Source organism: Lissotriton helveticus, chromosome 8 (genome assembly GCF_964261635.1).
Source record: "Lissotriton helveticus chromosome 8, aLisHel1.1, whole genome shotgun sequence".
Lineage (NCBI taxonomy): Eukaryota > Metazoa > Chordata > Amphibia > Caudata > Salamandridae > Lissotriton > Lissotriton helveticus.
In genome coordinates this window covers 1183679309-1183698866 of record NC_136069.1, presented here as the reverse complement: position 1 = coordinate 1183698866, position 19558 = coordinate 1183679309, and the positions used below count along the sequence as shown (strand labels likewise).

General features: G+C 47.1%; 1 protein-coding gene across 1 annotated transcript in view; it reads right to left on the bottom strand.

The window, feature by feature from the left end:
* Positions 1–14701: 14701 nt before the first annotated feature.
* The window catches only part of PPEF1 (protein phosphatase with EF-hand domain 1), a 387937-nt gene continuing 383080 nt past the window's right edge, over positions 14702–19558 (bottom strand). Inside the window, exon 16 of the mRNA XM_078656153.1 lies at positions 14702–16004. Coding sequence (XP_078512279.1) covers positions 15811–16004 — 194 coding nt within the window. The 3' untranslated portion in view covers positions 14702–15810. The remainder of the gene's footprint in view (positions 16005–19558) is intronic.

Below are 19558 nucleotides of genomic sequence, written 5' to 3'. Positions count from 1 at the left end.
CAACCATCCCACCCTCATACATACCCTGAAGTCTTCTTTGGGGTTCACCTTCACTCATTCTTTCCCTACCTTTCCAACTGACACCAGGCTGTTCTCAGGGACACCTCCAGGACAGAAAAGACTCCTATTAACTTTGGATTCCCAACACTTCCATGCTGTCTCCTGTCATCTTCAATACACACAAGATGCAAGAGGTCTGGATAAATCAATGAAGTACATGGTCATATTGGGTCTCTGTAATAGTCCTCAAATAAGACCAAGAAGCTACAAAACTCTGTTTTAAGAATGGAAAACCGGGGCGTGGCTAAGATGGCGGCTTAGCTAGACGCGATCTCCGGAGGCTCCCTGTCCTCAATCCCCGAATCGCCCTTATAAGCGACCCATTTCCCCTGGTTTTGCTGGCAGCGGTTCCTGGGCACCCCGGGAGCGGTTGAGGAACCCGCGACCGCCCGACAGACAGCAAAGAGGCGGCCGGGGCGGCGGAGAGTGCAGAGGCCGGGCGGCGCGCGGTGGAACCGCGTGAGAGCCCTCATGGAGCAGAGGTGAAAGCGGCCCTTCCCCGCGCCTGTGTGCCCCCGTTTGCGGCACCGGAGGCCCCCCCCGACGGTGGTGCGGGTCCAGAAGGAGCGGCTGCTGCGGATCGGCTGCGGAGCCCCCGGGAAGCGGCCGGCAGACGAGGGTCCCTTCGGCGGCGGCTGGGAGAGGTACGCGAGGCCCCGGCTTGGGCCTGCGCTGCGGGGACACGAACGAGGTGACTGCATGCCCGGGCTGGGCTGACTATCAGGCACGATCTCGAGCCCCCCGGCGCCTGGGGGCCGGGCCGTAGCTGGCAGGGCCACACGGGAGGGGAAGCAGATCAGTGGCCTACAGGAGAGGCTTCTTGGCCGGTTGGGGCTGCAGCGCCGGAGGGGCAGATTGCGAAGAGGCAGCCGAGGCGGCGGAGTGGGCAAAGGCCGGGCGAGGCACGGAGGAACCGCATGGGAGCCCTCGCGGAGTAGAGGAGTAAACAGCCCTCCCGCTGATTGTGGCACCGAGGGCCCCACTGACTGTGGTGCGGCCGCCGGACGAGGATCCCTACATAGGCGGCTGGGAGCGGTGCGCGAGGTCCCGGCTTGGGCCTGCGCGGCGGGGACACGGCGGATGTAACTGCAGGCAAGTGCTGGGCTGACCACAGGGCACGTTTCTCGAGCCCCCCAACGCCTGGGGACCGGGCTGTAGCTGGAAGGGCCTCGCGGGAGGTGGAGCAGACCCAGGGCCGACAGGAGGGGCTTCTTGGCCGGGTTGGGCGACTGCGCCGGAGGTGTTCCGGGGACTGCGGAGTATACGGAGAGGCGCCACCCGAAGATAAGGAGCTGAGACGGACCGGGGTGGCCGGGAGGACCCATAGCCCGTGGCCAGGTGAGCGGAAGACATTCGTGGGGACCCCAGCGAGGAACGGCCATTGAGGGGGTGCTTGGTCTCCTCGGCACTGCAGGGGGCCCCAAGCGAGAGACAGGAGGCTCGTGAGCGGGAAGTGGGTGCAGCCCCTCGGCCGGATCTGCGCGGCGCGCCTGGTTGGGCAGCATCAACGGAGACAAGATGTCGTCCTCCAATCGCAAAGGGAACCGCACCATACCCGACATGATGGCCAAGGGCCCCGCCAAGAACGACAAAAGCCCTGACAAGCAGACTCAGGCACCCCCTACCAAGGGGAGAGACCACGACGAGAGGGAGGCCCCGGCGACCAAAGCGTTCATGGAGACCCTCTTCACCTCCCTTAAAGAAGATATTCAAGCCCTCAGACAGGAAATGGCGGGGGATTACAAAGAACTGCGACGTGATGTCGACGACCTCGGGGAGAGGGTGGCCTCTGCTGAACTTGAAGGCCAGGCCAGAAGCGAGGAAGTGGAACACCTGAGACAGGAAATTATCCGGCTCAACGACCAACAGACAGAGCTTCAGGCCCACACAGAGGACCTCGAGAACCGCTCGAGGCGGAACAACATCCGGATCCGCAATGTTCCACCGACTGCAGAAGGGGGAGATATGACGGGGTATCTACAGGCCCTGTTCCGCACAGTGCTCGACGAAGAGGAGGACTTTGCAATACGCATCGATAGAGCCCACCGGGTGGGTCCGGCTCGGCGAGCTCGTGGCCCCCCGCCGGACATTTTGGCCTTTCTGCCGGATTTCCTCCTTAAGGAACGCATTCTGAAAGCAGCACGCCTTAAACAACCCCTTCAATTTAAGGGCCTTGAAGTAGAACTCTTTCAGGACCTTTCCGCTATCACCCTGCAAAAGCGACGGTCCTTCAGAATGGCCACCACTTTCCTGCGCAAGGAGGGGGTTCAATACTCATGGGGTCATCCCTTCCGATTGATCTTTAGGTGGAATGGGGTCCTCCATCAGATGCGATCCCTACAGGACACTTGTGCCCTCCTGGGCCTTCCTCTAGAAGAAGCTCAGCAAGTCGGGGAGGGGGCGATACAGACCTCGGGGGCCCTGTCCAGGTCCCAGGGTGCAACTAGCGACGGCTGGCAAAAAGTGCGCAGAGGACGCCCTTCCAGGAAACACCTCAAGCCGAATCCTGAAACGATGGCACAGGAAAAGGCAGCTGCGATCCAGGAGGTTTCCAAGGACACTGGTGCAGACTCATGATTGCCTGGACTGAAGGTCATGTTCAGCTAAGTATGGCGGGGCGATTTGGGGACGGGGCGGGGGATCTCGAGCCGTCGAGCCGCCACTGCCACACAACCCACCCACTCTTTCCTGTTTGGCGGGCCTGGACTAACTTTTCATAGGCCTGGGACAATGACTACAAGTTGGGGATTTCTGCTCCATGGTTCTTTTTTGTTGTTTCGGGGGGGAGTTCTTGGGGAGGGAGGGGGGAGTGTTGTACACAATGTTTTACCTCTCACAGTGGGATCCTTGTGGGGAGGGGGGTGGGCCGCGGGGAGGGAGTTGGGGAGGCTGGTTTTTAACACTGCGATAGGGGAGGAAGGGAGTCCTGTCATCGCTGCAGGCAACGGGTTGCAGCCACGGGAGGGACAGAGTGATGATAATCCTTCGCGGGGCAGCTTGAAGCGGGGGAGGGCCTCTATCGCGGGAAGACCAGGTATTGCTCTACCATGCCGCTGACTATAGGAACCTGGAATGTCAAAGGCCTTAATTCGCCACAGAAACGACAAAAGGTCTGGAAGTACATTCTAGACCATCATATAGATATAGTGGCACTGCAGGAAACACATCTACTGAAAACTGAGGACCACCGTCTTAAACACAAAAGTTACCCCCTCATTAATAAGGCCTCGTCCTCCACTAAACAGAAAGGGGTGGCTCTTGCTTTCAGCTCCAGTGCCCAATTCCAACCCACTGACTCACTCGGAGATAGGGAGGGGAGATGGCTGATGCTTAAGGGCCACCTGAGGGGGAGGTTATGCACCCTTGTGGCGATTTATGCCCCCAATACTGGGCAAAAAGCTTTCCTGACTTCACTGCTGGGGAGGGTCGCCGACTTTGCGGAGGGTCCTCTATTTCTTTTGGGGGATTTTAACCTGGTCTGGCACCCCACACTTGATAGCACACACACACGTCGTTCCGACATGGGTACCTTTCCTGAGTCCATCCAGACGCAAATGGGGATATGGGCCTCTTGGACACTTGGCGCACTTTATACCCCCACACATGCGATTATTCCTTCTATTCACATGTACACAGGTCGTATTCACGGCTGGATTACATCTTTATGAGTCAGTCCCTGCAGGGTGTCCTCCAGGATGCCAAGATTTTGCCCATCTCCGTCTCTGACCACGGTATGTATACAATCTGCCTCTCGTGGTTGGGTCGGACTCCTCGACCGGCCCGTTGGTACTTCCCTGAGGCTTTGACGAGGGATAGGGACACGGTTACACAGCTAAGGAACACTATCAGGGAATTCTTCTCCCTGAACAGCCCAGAAGAGACGTCTGAGTTCAATACTTGGGACGCCTTCAAAGCGGTGTTACGTGGCAAATGCATAGCGCTTAACTCGGCACTAAACAAACAGAGGGCGAAGGAAAGGGAAAGCTTGGAGGGGGAACTAGAGGCCACTGAACGACTTCACAAACTTACACCCACTAGGCAGACACTTCGCGCTCTTACAGCACTCAGGGGCAAACTGCGAGCCATATATAATAATAGGGCAGAATTCACCCTACTCAAACTGCGCAACCTCTCCTACACCCAGGGCAAAAAAGTGGGGAAACACCTCGCAAGACAACTGAAGGACAAGAGGGAGAGGGAATACATTGGGGGTATTCAGGACGAAACGGGGCAGCTACTACATAAAGATGAAGACAAGGCGGGTCTCTTTGGAGCCTTCTACGGCGCGCTGTACACGGCGGACGCCCTTTCCTCGACCCACCAACGGGCCTTCCTTAGGGACCTACCGCTTCCCCAGATATCCCAGGAGTGGAATGCGACCCTGGTTGCGCCTATTACCCTGGAGGAGGTGCAATTAGCCGTTAAGACACTAAAACCTCATAAGGCACCTGGTGTAGACGGGTATACCGCAGTCTTTTATAAGACATTCTTGGCGGACGTTGGTCCCCATCTTGTTCGACTCTTTAACACGATGGCCTCGGAGGGTGACACTCCTGCCTCAATGGCGGAAGCGGTAATCTCTGTTCTGCCCAAACCAGGTAAGGACGCCACTTGCTGCTCCTCCTATCGGCCCATAGCCCTCCTGAACATCGACGCGAAACTCTACTCCTCCATACTGGCCAAGCGCATGGCTGGACTTATGCCGCTCATTATTCATCCGGACCAGTCTGGCTTCATACAGGGGCGCCAAACGCATGATAATACCCGACGCATCGTCCACCTGATCGAGAAAGCCAACAAGTTACATATCCCGGCGATCCTGGTCGGCCTAGACGCCGAGAAGGCATTCGATCGGGTGGATTGGGACTTCCTGTGGTCCGCACTGGAGGCGTTTGGCTTTTCTCCCACGTTCATACGAATGCTTCGGGCCAATTACAGACATCCAACGTCTAAGGTCTCCGTAAACGGGGTTCAGTCTGCCTCATTTTGCCACTCCAGGGGGACCAGACAGGGTTGCCCCCTGTCCCCCCTGCTGTTTGCTCTCAGTATTGAACCCCTGGCCATAGCGATAAGGGAACACCGGGGGATCGAGGGTCTGCCATTCACCGGGGAGTCCCATAAGATCTCCCTCTTTGCGGACGATGTCCTCCTCTCCTTGGCTAACCCAGCGGCTTCACTCCCACTACTGCAGGAGGTACTTAACTCCTTTGAGAGAGCGGCGGGCTTTAAGATTAACCTATCTAAGTCCCAAATCCTTAATCTGACCCTATCTCACGCGGACTCCGTGCGACTCCGATCCTTAACGCCTTTTGCGTGGGCGACCTCTTCTATATCGTACCTGGGGGTGCAACTAACACCGTCCTTGGAGAAACTATATACAGCTAACTTTCCCCCTCTGCTCTCCCGCATCCAGGCGGACCTGACAAGATGGAAGCCGCTCTATCTCTCCTGGCTGGGACGCATACATGCGGTTAAGATGTAGGTGTACTTAAGATGACACTACTCCCTAAGCTGCTATACCTATTTCAGGCCCTCCCCATAGAACTAGGAGAGGACTTCTTCAGGCGAGCGAAATCTATGGTCCTGCGCTTTGTTTGGCAAGGGGGCGGGCTCGATTCGCTTTCTCCATGCTTAGGCGGCCACTAAGAGAAGGGGGAGCTGGTCTCCCTGACCTTAAGCTCTACTATAAGGCGGCCCAACTACGTATCCTGATCGAATGGTCCCAGAGGGAATCAGAGAAGCACTGGCTCCATATGGATCGTAGCGTAGCGGGTCGTACAATATGGGACCTAATATGGCGAGAGAAAAAGGACAGGCCCCTCAACGCATATTTAAGTACCCCGACTCGCACTACCCTTAAGGTATGGGACTCAGTGGCGTCACGGGAGGGGTGGACATCCTTCCCATCACCATTCACCCCCATCCACTTCTCCTCCCTTTTCCCACCGGCGCTTCTAGAGGGACCCTTTAACGCTTGGAGGGAGGGGGGTTGCCTCGCATTGACACATCTATTCCATAACTATGACCCCCTTACCTTCGAGAATTGCACGAGAGACTACGGAGTGGGAGGCCAGGAGAGGTTCCACCACACACAGCTATTACACTGGGCTCTTGACCCACGGGTTAGAGAGGGTGCCACCAGGCCGCTCACTGCATTTGAAACACTTCTCATCAAAACAAAATCCATGAAGGGGGCTATTTCGGCCATATACAAGCTCCTGCTGTCCACAGAAGCAGCGCCGCGCCCGCGATACATGGCTTGGTGGGAGGGGATGGCCCAGCGCGACATTTCCGAGGCGGATTGGACTCATCTATGGTCCGACATCTTTAAATTCAACCGTTCCACGGCACTTAGGGAAGCCCATTTGAAAGTAATGTCAGACTGGTATTTATACCCATCTAAGCTGGCTAAAATCTTCCCCGGCACTTCTGATCGATGCTGGAGGGGTTGTGGACTCCTGGGGGACTTCCAACACATCTGGTGGGACTGCCCTTCCATTCGGCCCTTCTGGGAAGAGATCCTGGCACAAATTAAGACCATCCTGGGATACCCCATCCCGATCTCCATGACTGAGGCCTTACTGGGTATTAGGGACCCCTTACTGGAACATCAGACCAGGGACGACAAGAGAATTATGTGGCTCTGCCTGGGAGCTGCTAAACTAGCTATTGCAGCAGCTTGGAAGCAGAAGGTGGCACCGGCTATGTCCCTCTGGCACTCTCGCCTGTGGCACCTGTTGAGTTTGGAGCGCATGTCAGATATATCCCGAGAAGACTTTAAGAACTTTGCATTCCGATGGGGTCCCCTTGTTACCTTCCTTTCGAAGGGCCTGCCTTCCGCAGTCTGCCCACCCACGGTTAGGGCCATGCACTTGTTCCAAATTTGAGGTAACTCTGTGGTTGAGATCCTAATATTTTGCATCACCAACACTGGGGAGGGTGGGAGGGGAGGGTAGAGGGTGTTGGGGGGAGGGGGGGAGTTGGGGCTTCTTTCATGTTACTTGGTTGACTCCTGATGCACTACATGGCTTGGAGTCTGGGGGCCCCACGGGGGTCCCCTTGCAGATGGCCCACACTGACATTTGATCGGAGGACGGTTCTTCCGAGATTCGAGCAATGCTGTGACACCTGTGCAGGTACGCCGCCCCGGGAGCTCATGTCCCGCATCAGAAACGGTCACTGCATCTATGCCCCTCGTGATTGCACTCCTGGTACTTCTGGCCACAGAAAGGGCTGGGGTATAGTGGGACAGGTGAGGGACGTTCACATGTCTGTGCTGGTGGATATGAGCGGCAAGCTTTGATTCATGGTTACCCCTGTGAGGGCATATTGGCGGATTGTGCCTTGAGTCTGATTTCTTTTTTCCTTTTTTTTTGTTTTCTCTCTGACCAAACGATAAAATTCAATAAAAATTATTTTGACAAAAAAAGAATGGAAAACCCTCACCCGCCAACTTGGTGGATTGCTTCATCATCGAGTTTCTCCTAACATCACTAACAACTAGGATAATGGTGCTGGCTACAACTCTCACAAAATTAGAGAGGAGCTTTTGAAGAATCTCTCTGGGGATATCACAACATAAGCTGTGTTGGGGTGGGTGAAGGTGATCAGGGTGTAATAATGAAAAAGAAGAAAAAATGGTTAAAAATGCCTCCTGATGGACAAAATCATAACCTAAATGAATGTCCCCGAGGTACACACTAACAACAGAGGGAAAGATGAATGATACAACTTCACCGTAACAGTGATAAGAGGTCAGCATGTTTCTGCCCTTCCTACTAACCCTACTAAGAGGTGTATGGCATTTGACAGGACCTAAATATTAAGTCTTATCAGGCGCAAACAAAAAATAATAAAAAGATAATGCAAACGGATTACAAACTCTGGTCCCCAATAACTGTGGATTGACCAAAGTTGCCAGCATCCTCAATGTTTAGGTAAGTTAGTCTCAACTCCCCATTTCGTTAACAGACATGGGCCGTGCTTGCTAAGAGTTCTCTGCCAGCTCATTGAGTTTGTCAGCAGCGACGTCATTTGGAGTTAGTCAGGGGTCGCAGCTGTGACCTCTAGCTTGCTCCCTGCTACTCCTGCCACTTCCTTTGCGACCACTGGTCTCAGAGGAGGCAAACATTTAGCCCCTCTGAGGCCAGAGGTCACAAGGGAAGTGTCAGGAGTAGTATCGAGCAAGCTAGAGGTCACAACTTCGATCCCAGACTACCTCCAAATGAAGTTTATGTGTGTCAGTGGTGAGGACCCACAGTTATTGGGAACCAGTGTTTGCACTCCGTTTACATTATCTTTATATTGTTATTTGTTCAGAGTGATAAGACTTAGGCCCAGGTTTACCAAAATCTCACGCGATGCATCAGCCATGAAATGCTGCACTGCATTGTGTATGAAGAAGAGAGCAGGATAACGCCTTATTTACAGAAATATGGCACTTTCCTCCCCTATCCCTAAAGCCGGTGCTGAAATTTGCTGCTGTGTGCCACACACACAACTTTGAACCATAGTAAAAGGGTGTCTGTGTGAGTCTAGTATAGGTTTTATACTGGTAGAATAACCTTCCAGTACAAAATACTATGCTTAGACTAACTTTAAAATGTTCCCAGTGTATATGTGTGCTGTACAATGCAGCACACATGCAAAGTCGGAAAAGAGAGGAGAAATAAAAGCATTTCTCCCTGATAGCACCTATTTGAAATGGGCGCTGTTTTCTGCCACAAAACCCTATCAACTTTATTTTAGCAAATAGGGTTTTGTATCAAAAACCTTGGGTGATGCTTTGGAATGTGCATCCACCACCCATGGAACACCCCTTTGGCACTACGTAATGCAAAACAGTGCAATGCACCACTTTGGTTTACTTTGACATGATTTCCTAGTGCAAAACAAGTTTGTATCCCCAGTTTTCTCTCTGTTTTTAACGTGCACCTCAGGGGCCTTCATTAAAGTTATGATTATGTCCACTGGGAGGCATTTTTAACCATTTCTTCTTCTTTTTCGTTATTACACTCTGCTCACCTTCACCCACACTAACACAGCTCACGTTGGGATATTCCCATATGCATTCTCCAAGAGCTCTTCTCTAGTTTTCTGAGAGTTGTAGCCCACACCACTAATCTAGCTGGTAATGGTGTGAAGAGGAACCCAACGATGTAGTATGCCACCAAGTTGGTGGGTGAGGGATTTCCGTCCTTAAAACAGAGATTTTTGTAGCTCCTTTGCCTTATTAGAAGACTATTACAGAGGACCAGTAAGACCCTGTAGTTGTTTGATTTATACAGACCTCTTGCATCTTGTGTACGTTTTGTTTGGAGTTCGAAGCAATGCAGTTTGAGTCTTTCAATGCTCCATGTTGGACCTTTTTGTGTGAATAAGCCTGTCATTTTCAATCTTTACATGGATCCACTTGGTGCTCTACTCACAGATAGCAGCTTCAAGAGTCCTTAATATGCTGATGATACACAACTCATCTTGAAATACTCCTCTGGTTCAGAAATCCAGTGCCTAAACCTCTGCTTGCACATCATCCAGACATGGATGTTCAGTGCTTACCTGAAGCACAAATCAGCCAAGACAAAATTCCTGTTATTTCACAAGAACGACTAACAAGATACAGTACAAACCTGGCTAATTAACATGAATCTTGATAGCATAGAAAGCCAATTTTTACACAATGCCAAGTCACTTAGATTTACCCTGGGCACCAACCTCACCCCCATGGAACACATTGCTAAAAAACAAAGAGGGCCTAAAACCAGCTCTCACTTCTGAAGAAAATCAAACCGTTTCTCCAAGAAAGTGACTTCAGAACTTATTTTCATGCCCTTGTACTCTTCCTTCTACATGGTGGTAATGCCCTACTCCATGGCCCACCAGACTCCACACTGGCACCTCTTAAGCTCATCCTATGTGCTGCAGCATATATTATCCAGGGCCTGAAGAAATATAATCACACCACCCCATCCTAGTGGAACTCTATTGGCTCCCCTTGCTGGCCATCACCACCTTCAAACCCAGATGCATCAGTTACAATGGTACAGTGCTATCATGTCAAGCAGCCCCATTTGTTTTGTAGGCAAGCCAACCATCGGAGGTGGTTCTCTGCACACCTGAGGCCAGGCCACCATCAGACTACAGATTAAGAACAAAACAACGTGCCTTTTCCATCTATGCACTCGGGATCTGCAACAATGTTCCCATACCCATCAGGACTGCCCTAACACTGCTTCAGTTTAGGAAAGAGTTGAGCACTCACCTATTTAAAGAACACTAAATCAATATACATTAACTGTTTCCAACCCAGCTTCCTCTCCAATTACTGTGACGTTATGCTTCTCTCTGTCCATGTACAGGACACTGCTGCCTTTTGGCTGGGTGTGAGCCATGGAAATATCATGTACATACATGCATACTGTTCCCACTCCAACCTGAGCAACCATAGGGAACGTGTTGGACTTTGGAGAAGTCAAATTTACTATCCCAGTTCCCACTTAACTAAAAGTAGGGAAAGGGTTGGACTTTGGAGGGGTCAGATTTACTATTCCCAGTCCTACTTTTTTTTTTTTTTAAAACATGTAAATGTGGACCAAAATAAATTAAAGCTTATTTAAAAGAATACATTTATTCACTAAATATAAAATAAATAAATGGAATGGAAAATGTTTTACATTTTATATTGCAAATAAAAAAGTTTAAAAAAAACAATATTCCAAAATATGTCCCTTTTGTACATACTACCCTAAAACCAACACTGACAAGCAACATTATTTAAAAAAGAATATTATAGAAATAAAAATGTATTAATATTAAATTCATTATGATAAAAACTATTTAAATTAAATCAATTAATAAATATATACTAATTAACACTATTTAATAATTAAATAAACTGGTTAGCCAATTAATAATTATAAGTCAACACATATTTAATATGCCAATCAATCAATCAATAAATGTACATATGTATACATTTAAAAAGTTAAATTACATAAAAAGTGCTATAAATTAAAAAAAAGATAATTTACATTTAAAAAAACAATTCCCACCCTAATCCCCTCTAAGCCTAATAACCGACTACTAAATTAACAATTTTTCATTAAGTTAAAAAAATCATATAAAAACTTACAAACCATATTGAAATAAATTAAGCACAAATATTATTAATATACTTATAACTTAGAATGCTAAAATCCCTAATTAAAATATCATATTAAAAGTAAAAAAAATCCTATTTTATGCTACTATATTAACATTATATTAGATCCAAATATATTTAAAAAAAACTTTAACAAAGGCCTTCTTGGCCTAAACATGTTGTCTTTTCCTCACAATAAACAATGGGTGTCAACACTGGAGTGCCGTTTTGCATGCTATTGGTGTTTTAGACATTCAAAAGGGTTTCAACATCTGTCACAGCCCCAGCATCAGGAAGGTGGGTGATATAGTGTTTGTGCAGATAAGTTTGGTTCCCATGCCCTGTAATTGAAAACAAAACAACATATAAGGAGGGAGGGTATGGGAACCCTGACAAATCTGCTGGAGTACCACAGATTATAGTGGGACCAAAAAGAAGTGGAGTGGGTGTCCATTAGAATTGCGCAACTGTGGTAGGTTATCCAGCAATGGGTTTTAGCTTCTTGCGGGGGGTTGGGCATAGGGTCCCAAACAGGCCAGGCACTACCCCATTCCATGCACAGCTGAAGGCCATGCACAGCTGGGTTGGTCACATGCGGGTGTTTGGGCACCCAACCCAATGCCACGCACAGCCAAAAAACAGCGGTGGCGAGGTTGGGTATGTTAAAACAATCTTGGGATAGTTAGGGAAAGAAATAAACTCTTGGGATAGTTAGGTATGGTAAACAAATCTTACTTCACATTAAAACATCAGTGGTTTTGTTCGTTTAAAGTGATATGTTTTAACACACATTTTCACTTAACTATAGCTAGAATGTCCCTTTAACCTTTTTTTGGGGTGAATTACTAAGTTTAATTTTTTTTTAATAATAGGATTACAATTATTATATTAAATTACATATTATATTATATTATATGATTACAATTCCTAACTATAATGTTACTTTAACCTTTGTATTTATTCAGTGAATTTCTATGCTTTTTTTTAACGTAACGTAAGATGCTGATTGCTGTGTGCGGTGTGGGTTTGGGCACAGCGCCTGGCCTGGGTCCAGGCCCTCTGCCCAACCCCTGTGAGCACTCTACGTCCTGCAGCACATAGCCTGTGGGTGTGCGTTGATTCGGGTTGAGAACATGGCCTAGCCTGCCACCAGGCCATGCACCCAGCCCCTCGCTGGCACCCAACCATTGCTATGCACGGCCTTTGGGGTTGGGCGCAGGCTGACTATGTGATGTTACAATATAAAGGGTGTTAGTTTAAGTAAGGCAGACTTATTGATGTTGTCAATGGGTCGCAACACCAAAATATAAAAAGTGGGAAAATAGTTTTTTTTCAAGGGGTGAGCATATCAACATATATAAAGCAGACTTGCGATTCAACATTTACAAACTTTGATCCTGGAGAATCATATCAATAGAGGGATTTTCTTTCCGTCATACAAGATCACAATAACTAATTATTCCGATGATATTACACAATATGTCTTCAGTCCCTTGCTCAATCTAAATTCCCTCGTAGATGAGGTAATCAGGTTCAGAGGGTTTTCTATTAATTAAGGGAATCAGGAATGAACCCCATTGACAGAAAACATGAGTTTCAGTATATCTAACAATGAGAACGAGTTTGCTACCATGCTAATCAACTGTCATTCATGTCTTTAACTAAAGTCTCAGAAAAAACATTAGGTTTTTAAAAGAACCCTCACCCACCAACCTAGCTGGTGGCATGCTTCAACATTAGTTTCCGAACTAAGACGTCAAGTGCATCAGCGCCTGATAATTTGAGAGTGAATTGGAAAACGACTTCAAGGATATCCACCTTGAGGGACAACATTTTAAATATGGATTCCTTGGATAGCGTTAAAACACACTGGCCTAACACTAGGAAGTTGGGTGTTATCTTCAGATTTTTCAACAATAACGCCGGCATATAATGTCAAAATACATAGGACTAGAAGGGCACATGAGTGAGGATAAAGGGGCGGTGGAAAGGGAGACGAATGCGGATTGATAGGGGTAGTAAGTATAGAAAACTGTGGGGGAGATTTACAAGCCCCTTGCGCTGTCAGTACTTAACTTTTTGTGACACACTGGCAGCACATTTCTGTGCCCCATATTTACAGGGACAGGAAAAGCCACCCTGCGTGGCTTTCCCTGTCCTTGTAAATATGGTCCCTTTACACGCAGCACTTTGCGTGAAAGGGGCGTTCCATGGGTGTTGCTGTGGGTGTTACCACACAACACCCATGGAACCAGACACATTTTCAGATTTATGTGAAATCGTAAACCTAGAAACGCGTCAGTTTGCTACCCCACTCTAGGGGTGGCGTAGCCAGGCGCAAAGAGGAGAAATGTTTTCATTTCTCCTCGTTTTGTCCTCTTTCAATGCATGCTGCATTGTACAGCACGCATTGAAAGAGGAAAAAGCCTGTACTGATTGTTTTTGTGCAGGAAGGTGTCCCTTCCTGCACAAAAACAATCTCCCCATGGCGCAGGCATCCTTGCACCATGGTGCAAGGGTGCTTGCGCAGGCGCATAGCAGCTGTTTGTGGCCAGCGCAGGGAAGAGCACAGGAATGCGACGTATCATTGTAGATATGTCGTATTCCTGTGCTCTGAAAGTGCCGCAACGTGGGGCAGCCAAAGGGCTTGCGGTGCCGCGCTGCCGCACTTTCTTGTAGATCTGCCCCACAATATTTAGCAAAATAACAAACATTTTCGAAAACTTTCAAAGCAAAGAGGGAGAGAGTGTGTGTTCATTTCTGCGTTTATGTACAAATTCTTTGCGAAATCAGAAAGACACACCACTATACCAGACTGAAAGCACCTGTGCCCAACTATTTACCGGAAGGTACATTTATTAGGGCATGTAACACCCCCCCACCCCGAAGCTACGCCCCTGGTTTGGGTGTTGACATGTTTATACAAAATAACTCAGAGGCCGTGTCATAGGGCTTTTTCTTTTGTTATTATTAGCAATGCTGCACAAGTAATCACTCTGTTCTGTACAGCGTACCTAAAAATCATTAGCAAAGCTAAAAGGTCTCACGGACTAGACATATTGGCTTAGCCAGTGCTTTTTGAAGTTGATGGCTTGATGCCTACATTTTCATGAAGGAACTAGATTTAGCACACGTTTTCACATAGGTCGTCCACTTGATCGAAAAATAAACGAGGCTGCAAAGTTTACTTCCTTATCAAACTTAAACAGCTTTCTTTTCTCTCCTCCTGCTAGCCAATTTATCATTTTATATTCATTGCAATATGCTATTCTCTGTATTGCTGACCTTTTGTATTCTCTGTTATTATTCAATAAAGCTTTTTAAACATAAAAAAGTCAAAATATAGAACGTTATTGGTGGAATCGAAGATGTAATCTCAAAAAAACTATTCAAACCTGAAATAACATTACAGAGGACATAGATTAGCACACGTTTTCACATAGGCCGTCCAATGGATCGGAAAAAAATACACAAGACTGCAAAGGTTAAAAAAAGGCAAAATATAGAACTTTATTGGGCGGATTCGAAGATGTAATCCCAAATAAACTATTCTAACCTGGAATAACATTAGAAAGGCAGGATGTGGTCAAATGTTTTCATTAAAAATGGATCAATAGACTACTATGAAGTTTGCAAAAGTGAAAAACATGATTGTTGTCAAAATCGCTAGTTTTCGCAGTCATGCAGCAACCTTAAACTTGAAAAGAAAGCAGTGTTGCATTATATCCCTGGCCAAGTATCGGATTTATATGAAATTCCTTTTGGTGTCCTTGTGATGATGTGAGCTCGTGACCACTGTTGGGTGTCAAAATCAGAATGCTCTAGAATTTGTCTTACAGTGTGTTTACTTGACTGCTGGTTTGCCAGGCACATAGATACTAATGGATTATTCTTTCTTTTTACTTTTGCTTTGATCTTGGTATTGTTCAATTTGTCTGAGTGAGGATCAAAGGAAACAGTCATGTCATTGTTAGTGAGTGCAGCAAAGGCGTGGAAGGCTATCATTAAAAAACCAAAGAAATTGTGTACATAAATATACAACGTTTCAATTGCTGACACTTGTGGAATGGACACTACAAACCCAAGATATCAATTTATCATACGAGCTCTCACTTCTGGTATAGTAGAGGGAAAGGTAAATGCATAAGGGAGATCTAGGAACACCTTCACAATTTACTCCACAGATTTCCTTTTCAACCAATGGAAAGACCAGACTTCAGTAGAAATGTTACTCAAAGCATGTCTCAAGGGAAAGACTGGAAGCATAATAAATTCCCCTATAATGCAGTGATCATTTAATGCAAAAAGGAGGAGTCCACATGACCCTCAGCATCACTGGTGGGCAACAGAATTCTGCGGTCAAGAAAAATCACTTTCTGAATTCCCTCTCAAATGTCTCTTCTTGTCGAAGGGCTGTTTCTGCCTAATGTCTACGCCACTGAACACTGGAGATTGAGCTATTGAATGTCCACTTTCCAAACGTGAGTGCCCACTTGGCCTTGGTTTTCCGTGCAGTTGTCACCTTTAAATTACTCGTAAGTCAACGTGGTTGCAATTCAACCATAGGAACCTTGAGGGTGCCAGGTTTAGTGACCTGAGTATCATTGTTTTTACACGTTATCCTTCTTCTCAAATTTGTGGACCACACGAAAAGCTTCTAAGAACTCATTAAAGTCAATGCCGCCATCTTTGTTTGCATCAATGGTGCGTGCAAGCTCATCAATGGCCGTGTCATCGATGTCGATGTGGAGATGAGAGCTGAAGAGCTTCCAGGTCTGTCGGAACTCTTCATTGGAGATGAGGCCTAAAAGCAACAACAACAGTATCAGAATGGTATAAACAATGAATATTACAAAGTATTGGAGATGCATTGGCACAGCACCACTCAAATGGCCTCATTATGAGTGCTCTGATATTCAAAGACGGAATAAAGCTCTCAGTAAGTAACAATACTGCAGGGTCTGGTATTTACAGGATGTGACATTATCTCCCTATTTCAGTGGTGGAAAGTGGTGAGGTGTAATTCTTGCCCCAGATTCCAGTGAGCAAACCAGGGATGTTTGTGAAGGGGCTCGGAGGGTTCTACCCACAAGAACATTTTAAAAAACATGGGCTAAAAAAGAGCATTTTAAAGCACAATTTTCAAGTTAATTTATGAAAAAGCCTCAGGCTCTGAAAAGGCAATAATGAAATATTCCCTTACTTTCATGGAGTGGCAGTAAAGCCTAAAACTTCCCAGGAGTTGGCCAATTTTCTATAGAAATCTGCTCTGGGATTTCCCCTCTATGGTAAGAATTACCTCCAGTGTGCTATTCCCAGCTTTTTGTGAGGTGCACCTTTATACCAAGAAATGCACACAGTATGTCAGTACTAGAACTTTTTGATTCATGCCACCCATACATCATGTGTGCTCCATATTTAAAAAAAATGTTTCTAGTATTTGAGGGTGAGCATTTTCTCAGAGACTCCTCATGTCCCCCATATGTCATTATTGTCCACTCTTAGGCCAAGAATTACCTCCAAAATGCCAGTATCAGCATTTTTCACTGGATCTGGCCTATTCCTAGAATTACCTCCAGTGTGCCAGAACTTGCATTTTATCATGGATGCCATCCCTCAGAAGCATTACCTCCAAAATGTCAGTGACAGTAGGTTGCCAAGAATTTCCTCCAGCATGCCATGGACAGCGGCAGACTGTCCGCATAATACACAGGCTGGCTCCCTCATACTTGTTCACCTTCACTTACTCATTCTAAATAACTCATATTCTCACTCTCCTTGTAACTCATAGTTACTCCCATTCTCTCCCACAAATATGCTGACATACTCATATACATCCACATACTCTCGCCTACTGTCTCTCACGTTTTTACTTTCCCTCATTGATTCTCACTCTTACTTGCTCACACACACACTCTCAAACTACTTCACTCTAAGTGTCCCTCAGTCACTCATTCCAACATGCTCATACTCACAAAACCTCACACACTCACTCTCACTTCCTCACTTATCTCTTCTCACTTGCTTTCCCTCCCTCTCTCACTTACTCATTCTCAATCATACTTTCTGTCACTCACTCTCCCACTCACTCTCAGTAACACACACTCACATGACCAATTTCATTCATAAACAGTCACAAAAATACTCACATATACATACTCTTCTCATTCACGCTCACTGAGTCTCACTCACTCCCATTACCATACAATTGAACTCACCAATACTCACACACTCACTTTAATTGATTCTCACTCCTCTATCTCATATGCACACTGTCCTGTAATACTCTCTCTCTCCCTAACTATTTCTCAGTCATTCACACACACTCAAGTTTCAAGTTTCAAGTTTAAGTTTAATTGTTTGATTAATTAAAATCTTACAAAAAAAGTACACATTAAAATATCTTCAACACTAAAAAGTTTAAGAACATCCTACAAATAATAATGCTAATCTTTTTAAAAGAGGAAATCTATATAAAATTTTCCTTAAGGGCTTTTGCAATCACAGTTAAAAATTTTACAAAAGCAGCATTCATCGGTAGATCGTTTGGGCTTAGACATGCCATTATTGCTTGTCTACAAGTTCTTATACCTCGAGCATTAAATAACTGCCTGAGGATTACTTTCCTTTCTGCTTCTATTGCAGGACAGAGACATGCCAAGTGCAAAATATCTTCCTGAAACTGAACTCAGACAAGACGGAAGTCCTCATCCTGGGTTCCTCGCCCTCCGCCTGGGACGACTCCTGGTGGCCCCCCGCCCTGGGCACCGCATCCAAACCGACAGACCACGCACGCAACCTGGGCTTCATCCTGGACTCCTCCCTCTCCATGACCAGACAAGTCAACGAAGTCTCCGCGTCCTGTTTCAACATCCTGCGCATGCTACGGAAGATCTTCCGGTGGATCCCCACCGAGACCAGGAAGACGGTCACCCAGGCCCTCGTCACCAGCCGACTGGACTACGGCAACGCCCTCTATGCCGGAACCACCGCCAAGCTCCAGAAGAGACTCCAGCGGATCCAGAACGCCTCAGCCAGACTCATCCTCGACATCCCCGACGCAGCCACATCTCCGGACATCTGAGAGACCTGCACTGGCTCCCCGTCAACAAGAGAATCACCTTCCGTCTCCTCACCCACGCACACAAATCCCTACACGACCAAGGCCCGAGCTACCTCAACAACCGCCTCAACTTCTACGCTCCCTAACGTCACCTCCGATCGACCAACCACGCCCTCGCCGCCGTCCCCCGCATCCGAAGAGCGAGAACAGGAGGAAGGTCCTTCTCCTACCTGGCCGCCAAGACCTGGAACACCCTCCCGACCGACCTTCGCCTGACCCAAGACCACCTCTCCTTCAGGAAGAAGCTCAAGACCTGGCTGTTCGAGCAGTAGCTGTACCCACCCCCCCCCCAAGCGCCTTGGTACCCTCCGGGTGAGTAGTGCGCTCTATAAATGCCTTGATTGATTGATTGATTGATTCCTGTCCCCCTTTACATAGCCTACATATCATATTGCCGTCAGTTGACTTCCATGATGGAAGATGGCACAAACCTGGCCATAGACCAAAGCCTACTCTTATAAATGTTCGCTTACTTTGGACGGACCAGGGAGTTTGAAGGTAGTTTTGGACTTGCTTTTTTTTATAGTCGTTTACAATTGGCCATGAGTGCTTTCATTTTACCAATAGATCTTTGTCTTTTAGGAGCGACAGATGAATAACCAGTTTATTAATTGTTTTTTGAAGCTTTCCTGGGTAATTGAATTTTCCCAAATTGCTGTTATTCCAAATTCTTCTTTTGCTTTATTTAGGTATGTCCATGCTTAAGTTTCTGATTGTCTCTTACTTCTTGCCATAATGCTCGAGACAATTGATTGTCCTGGTCGTTTTTTACACGGTTCCAGACTTTTAAAATTAGGCCTTGCCGGGCATATTGCTGATTATTTATCCCAAACTCCAGCCTTATTTGTGCCTGTGAGGCATTACATGGTAGGTTGAATAGTATTTTGTAGGTTTTTGCCACTGCATTGTTAATTAACTCCGCATCCTTACCATTTAGGACTTCGGCACCGTATGTTAAAGCTGGTAATAGTTTGGCTGATATGATTTTTAATAAGGGACCGTATGTCAGTGCAGTTAGATTCTTTTGTATGGTTCTAAATGCTGCAACCAAGCTATTTGCTTTCCTGGTAATATCTTTCCTTTGGGGAAGAAAACTTCCACTCTCATTAAATAGGACACCGAGATACCGATAGCTATCAACTTGCTCTAGGTGAGTTTGTCCCAGCATCCATTTATTTTTTTGTCTTCTGTTCCTTGTGACAACCTTTGTTTTTGCCTCATTTATTATCATTTGG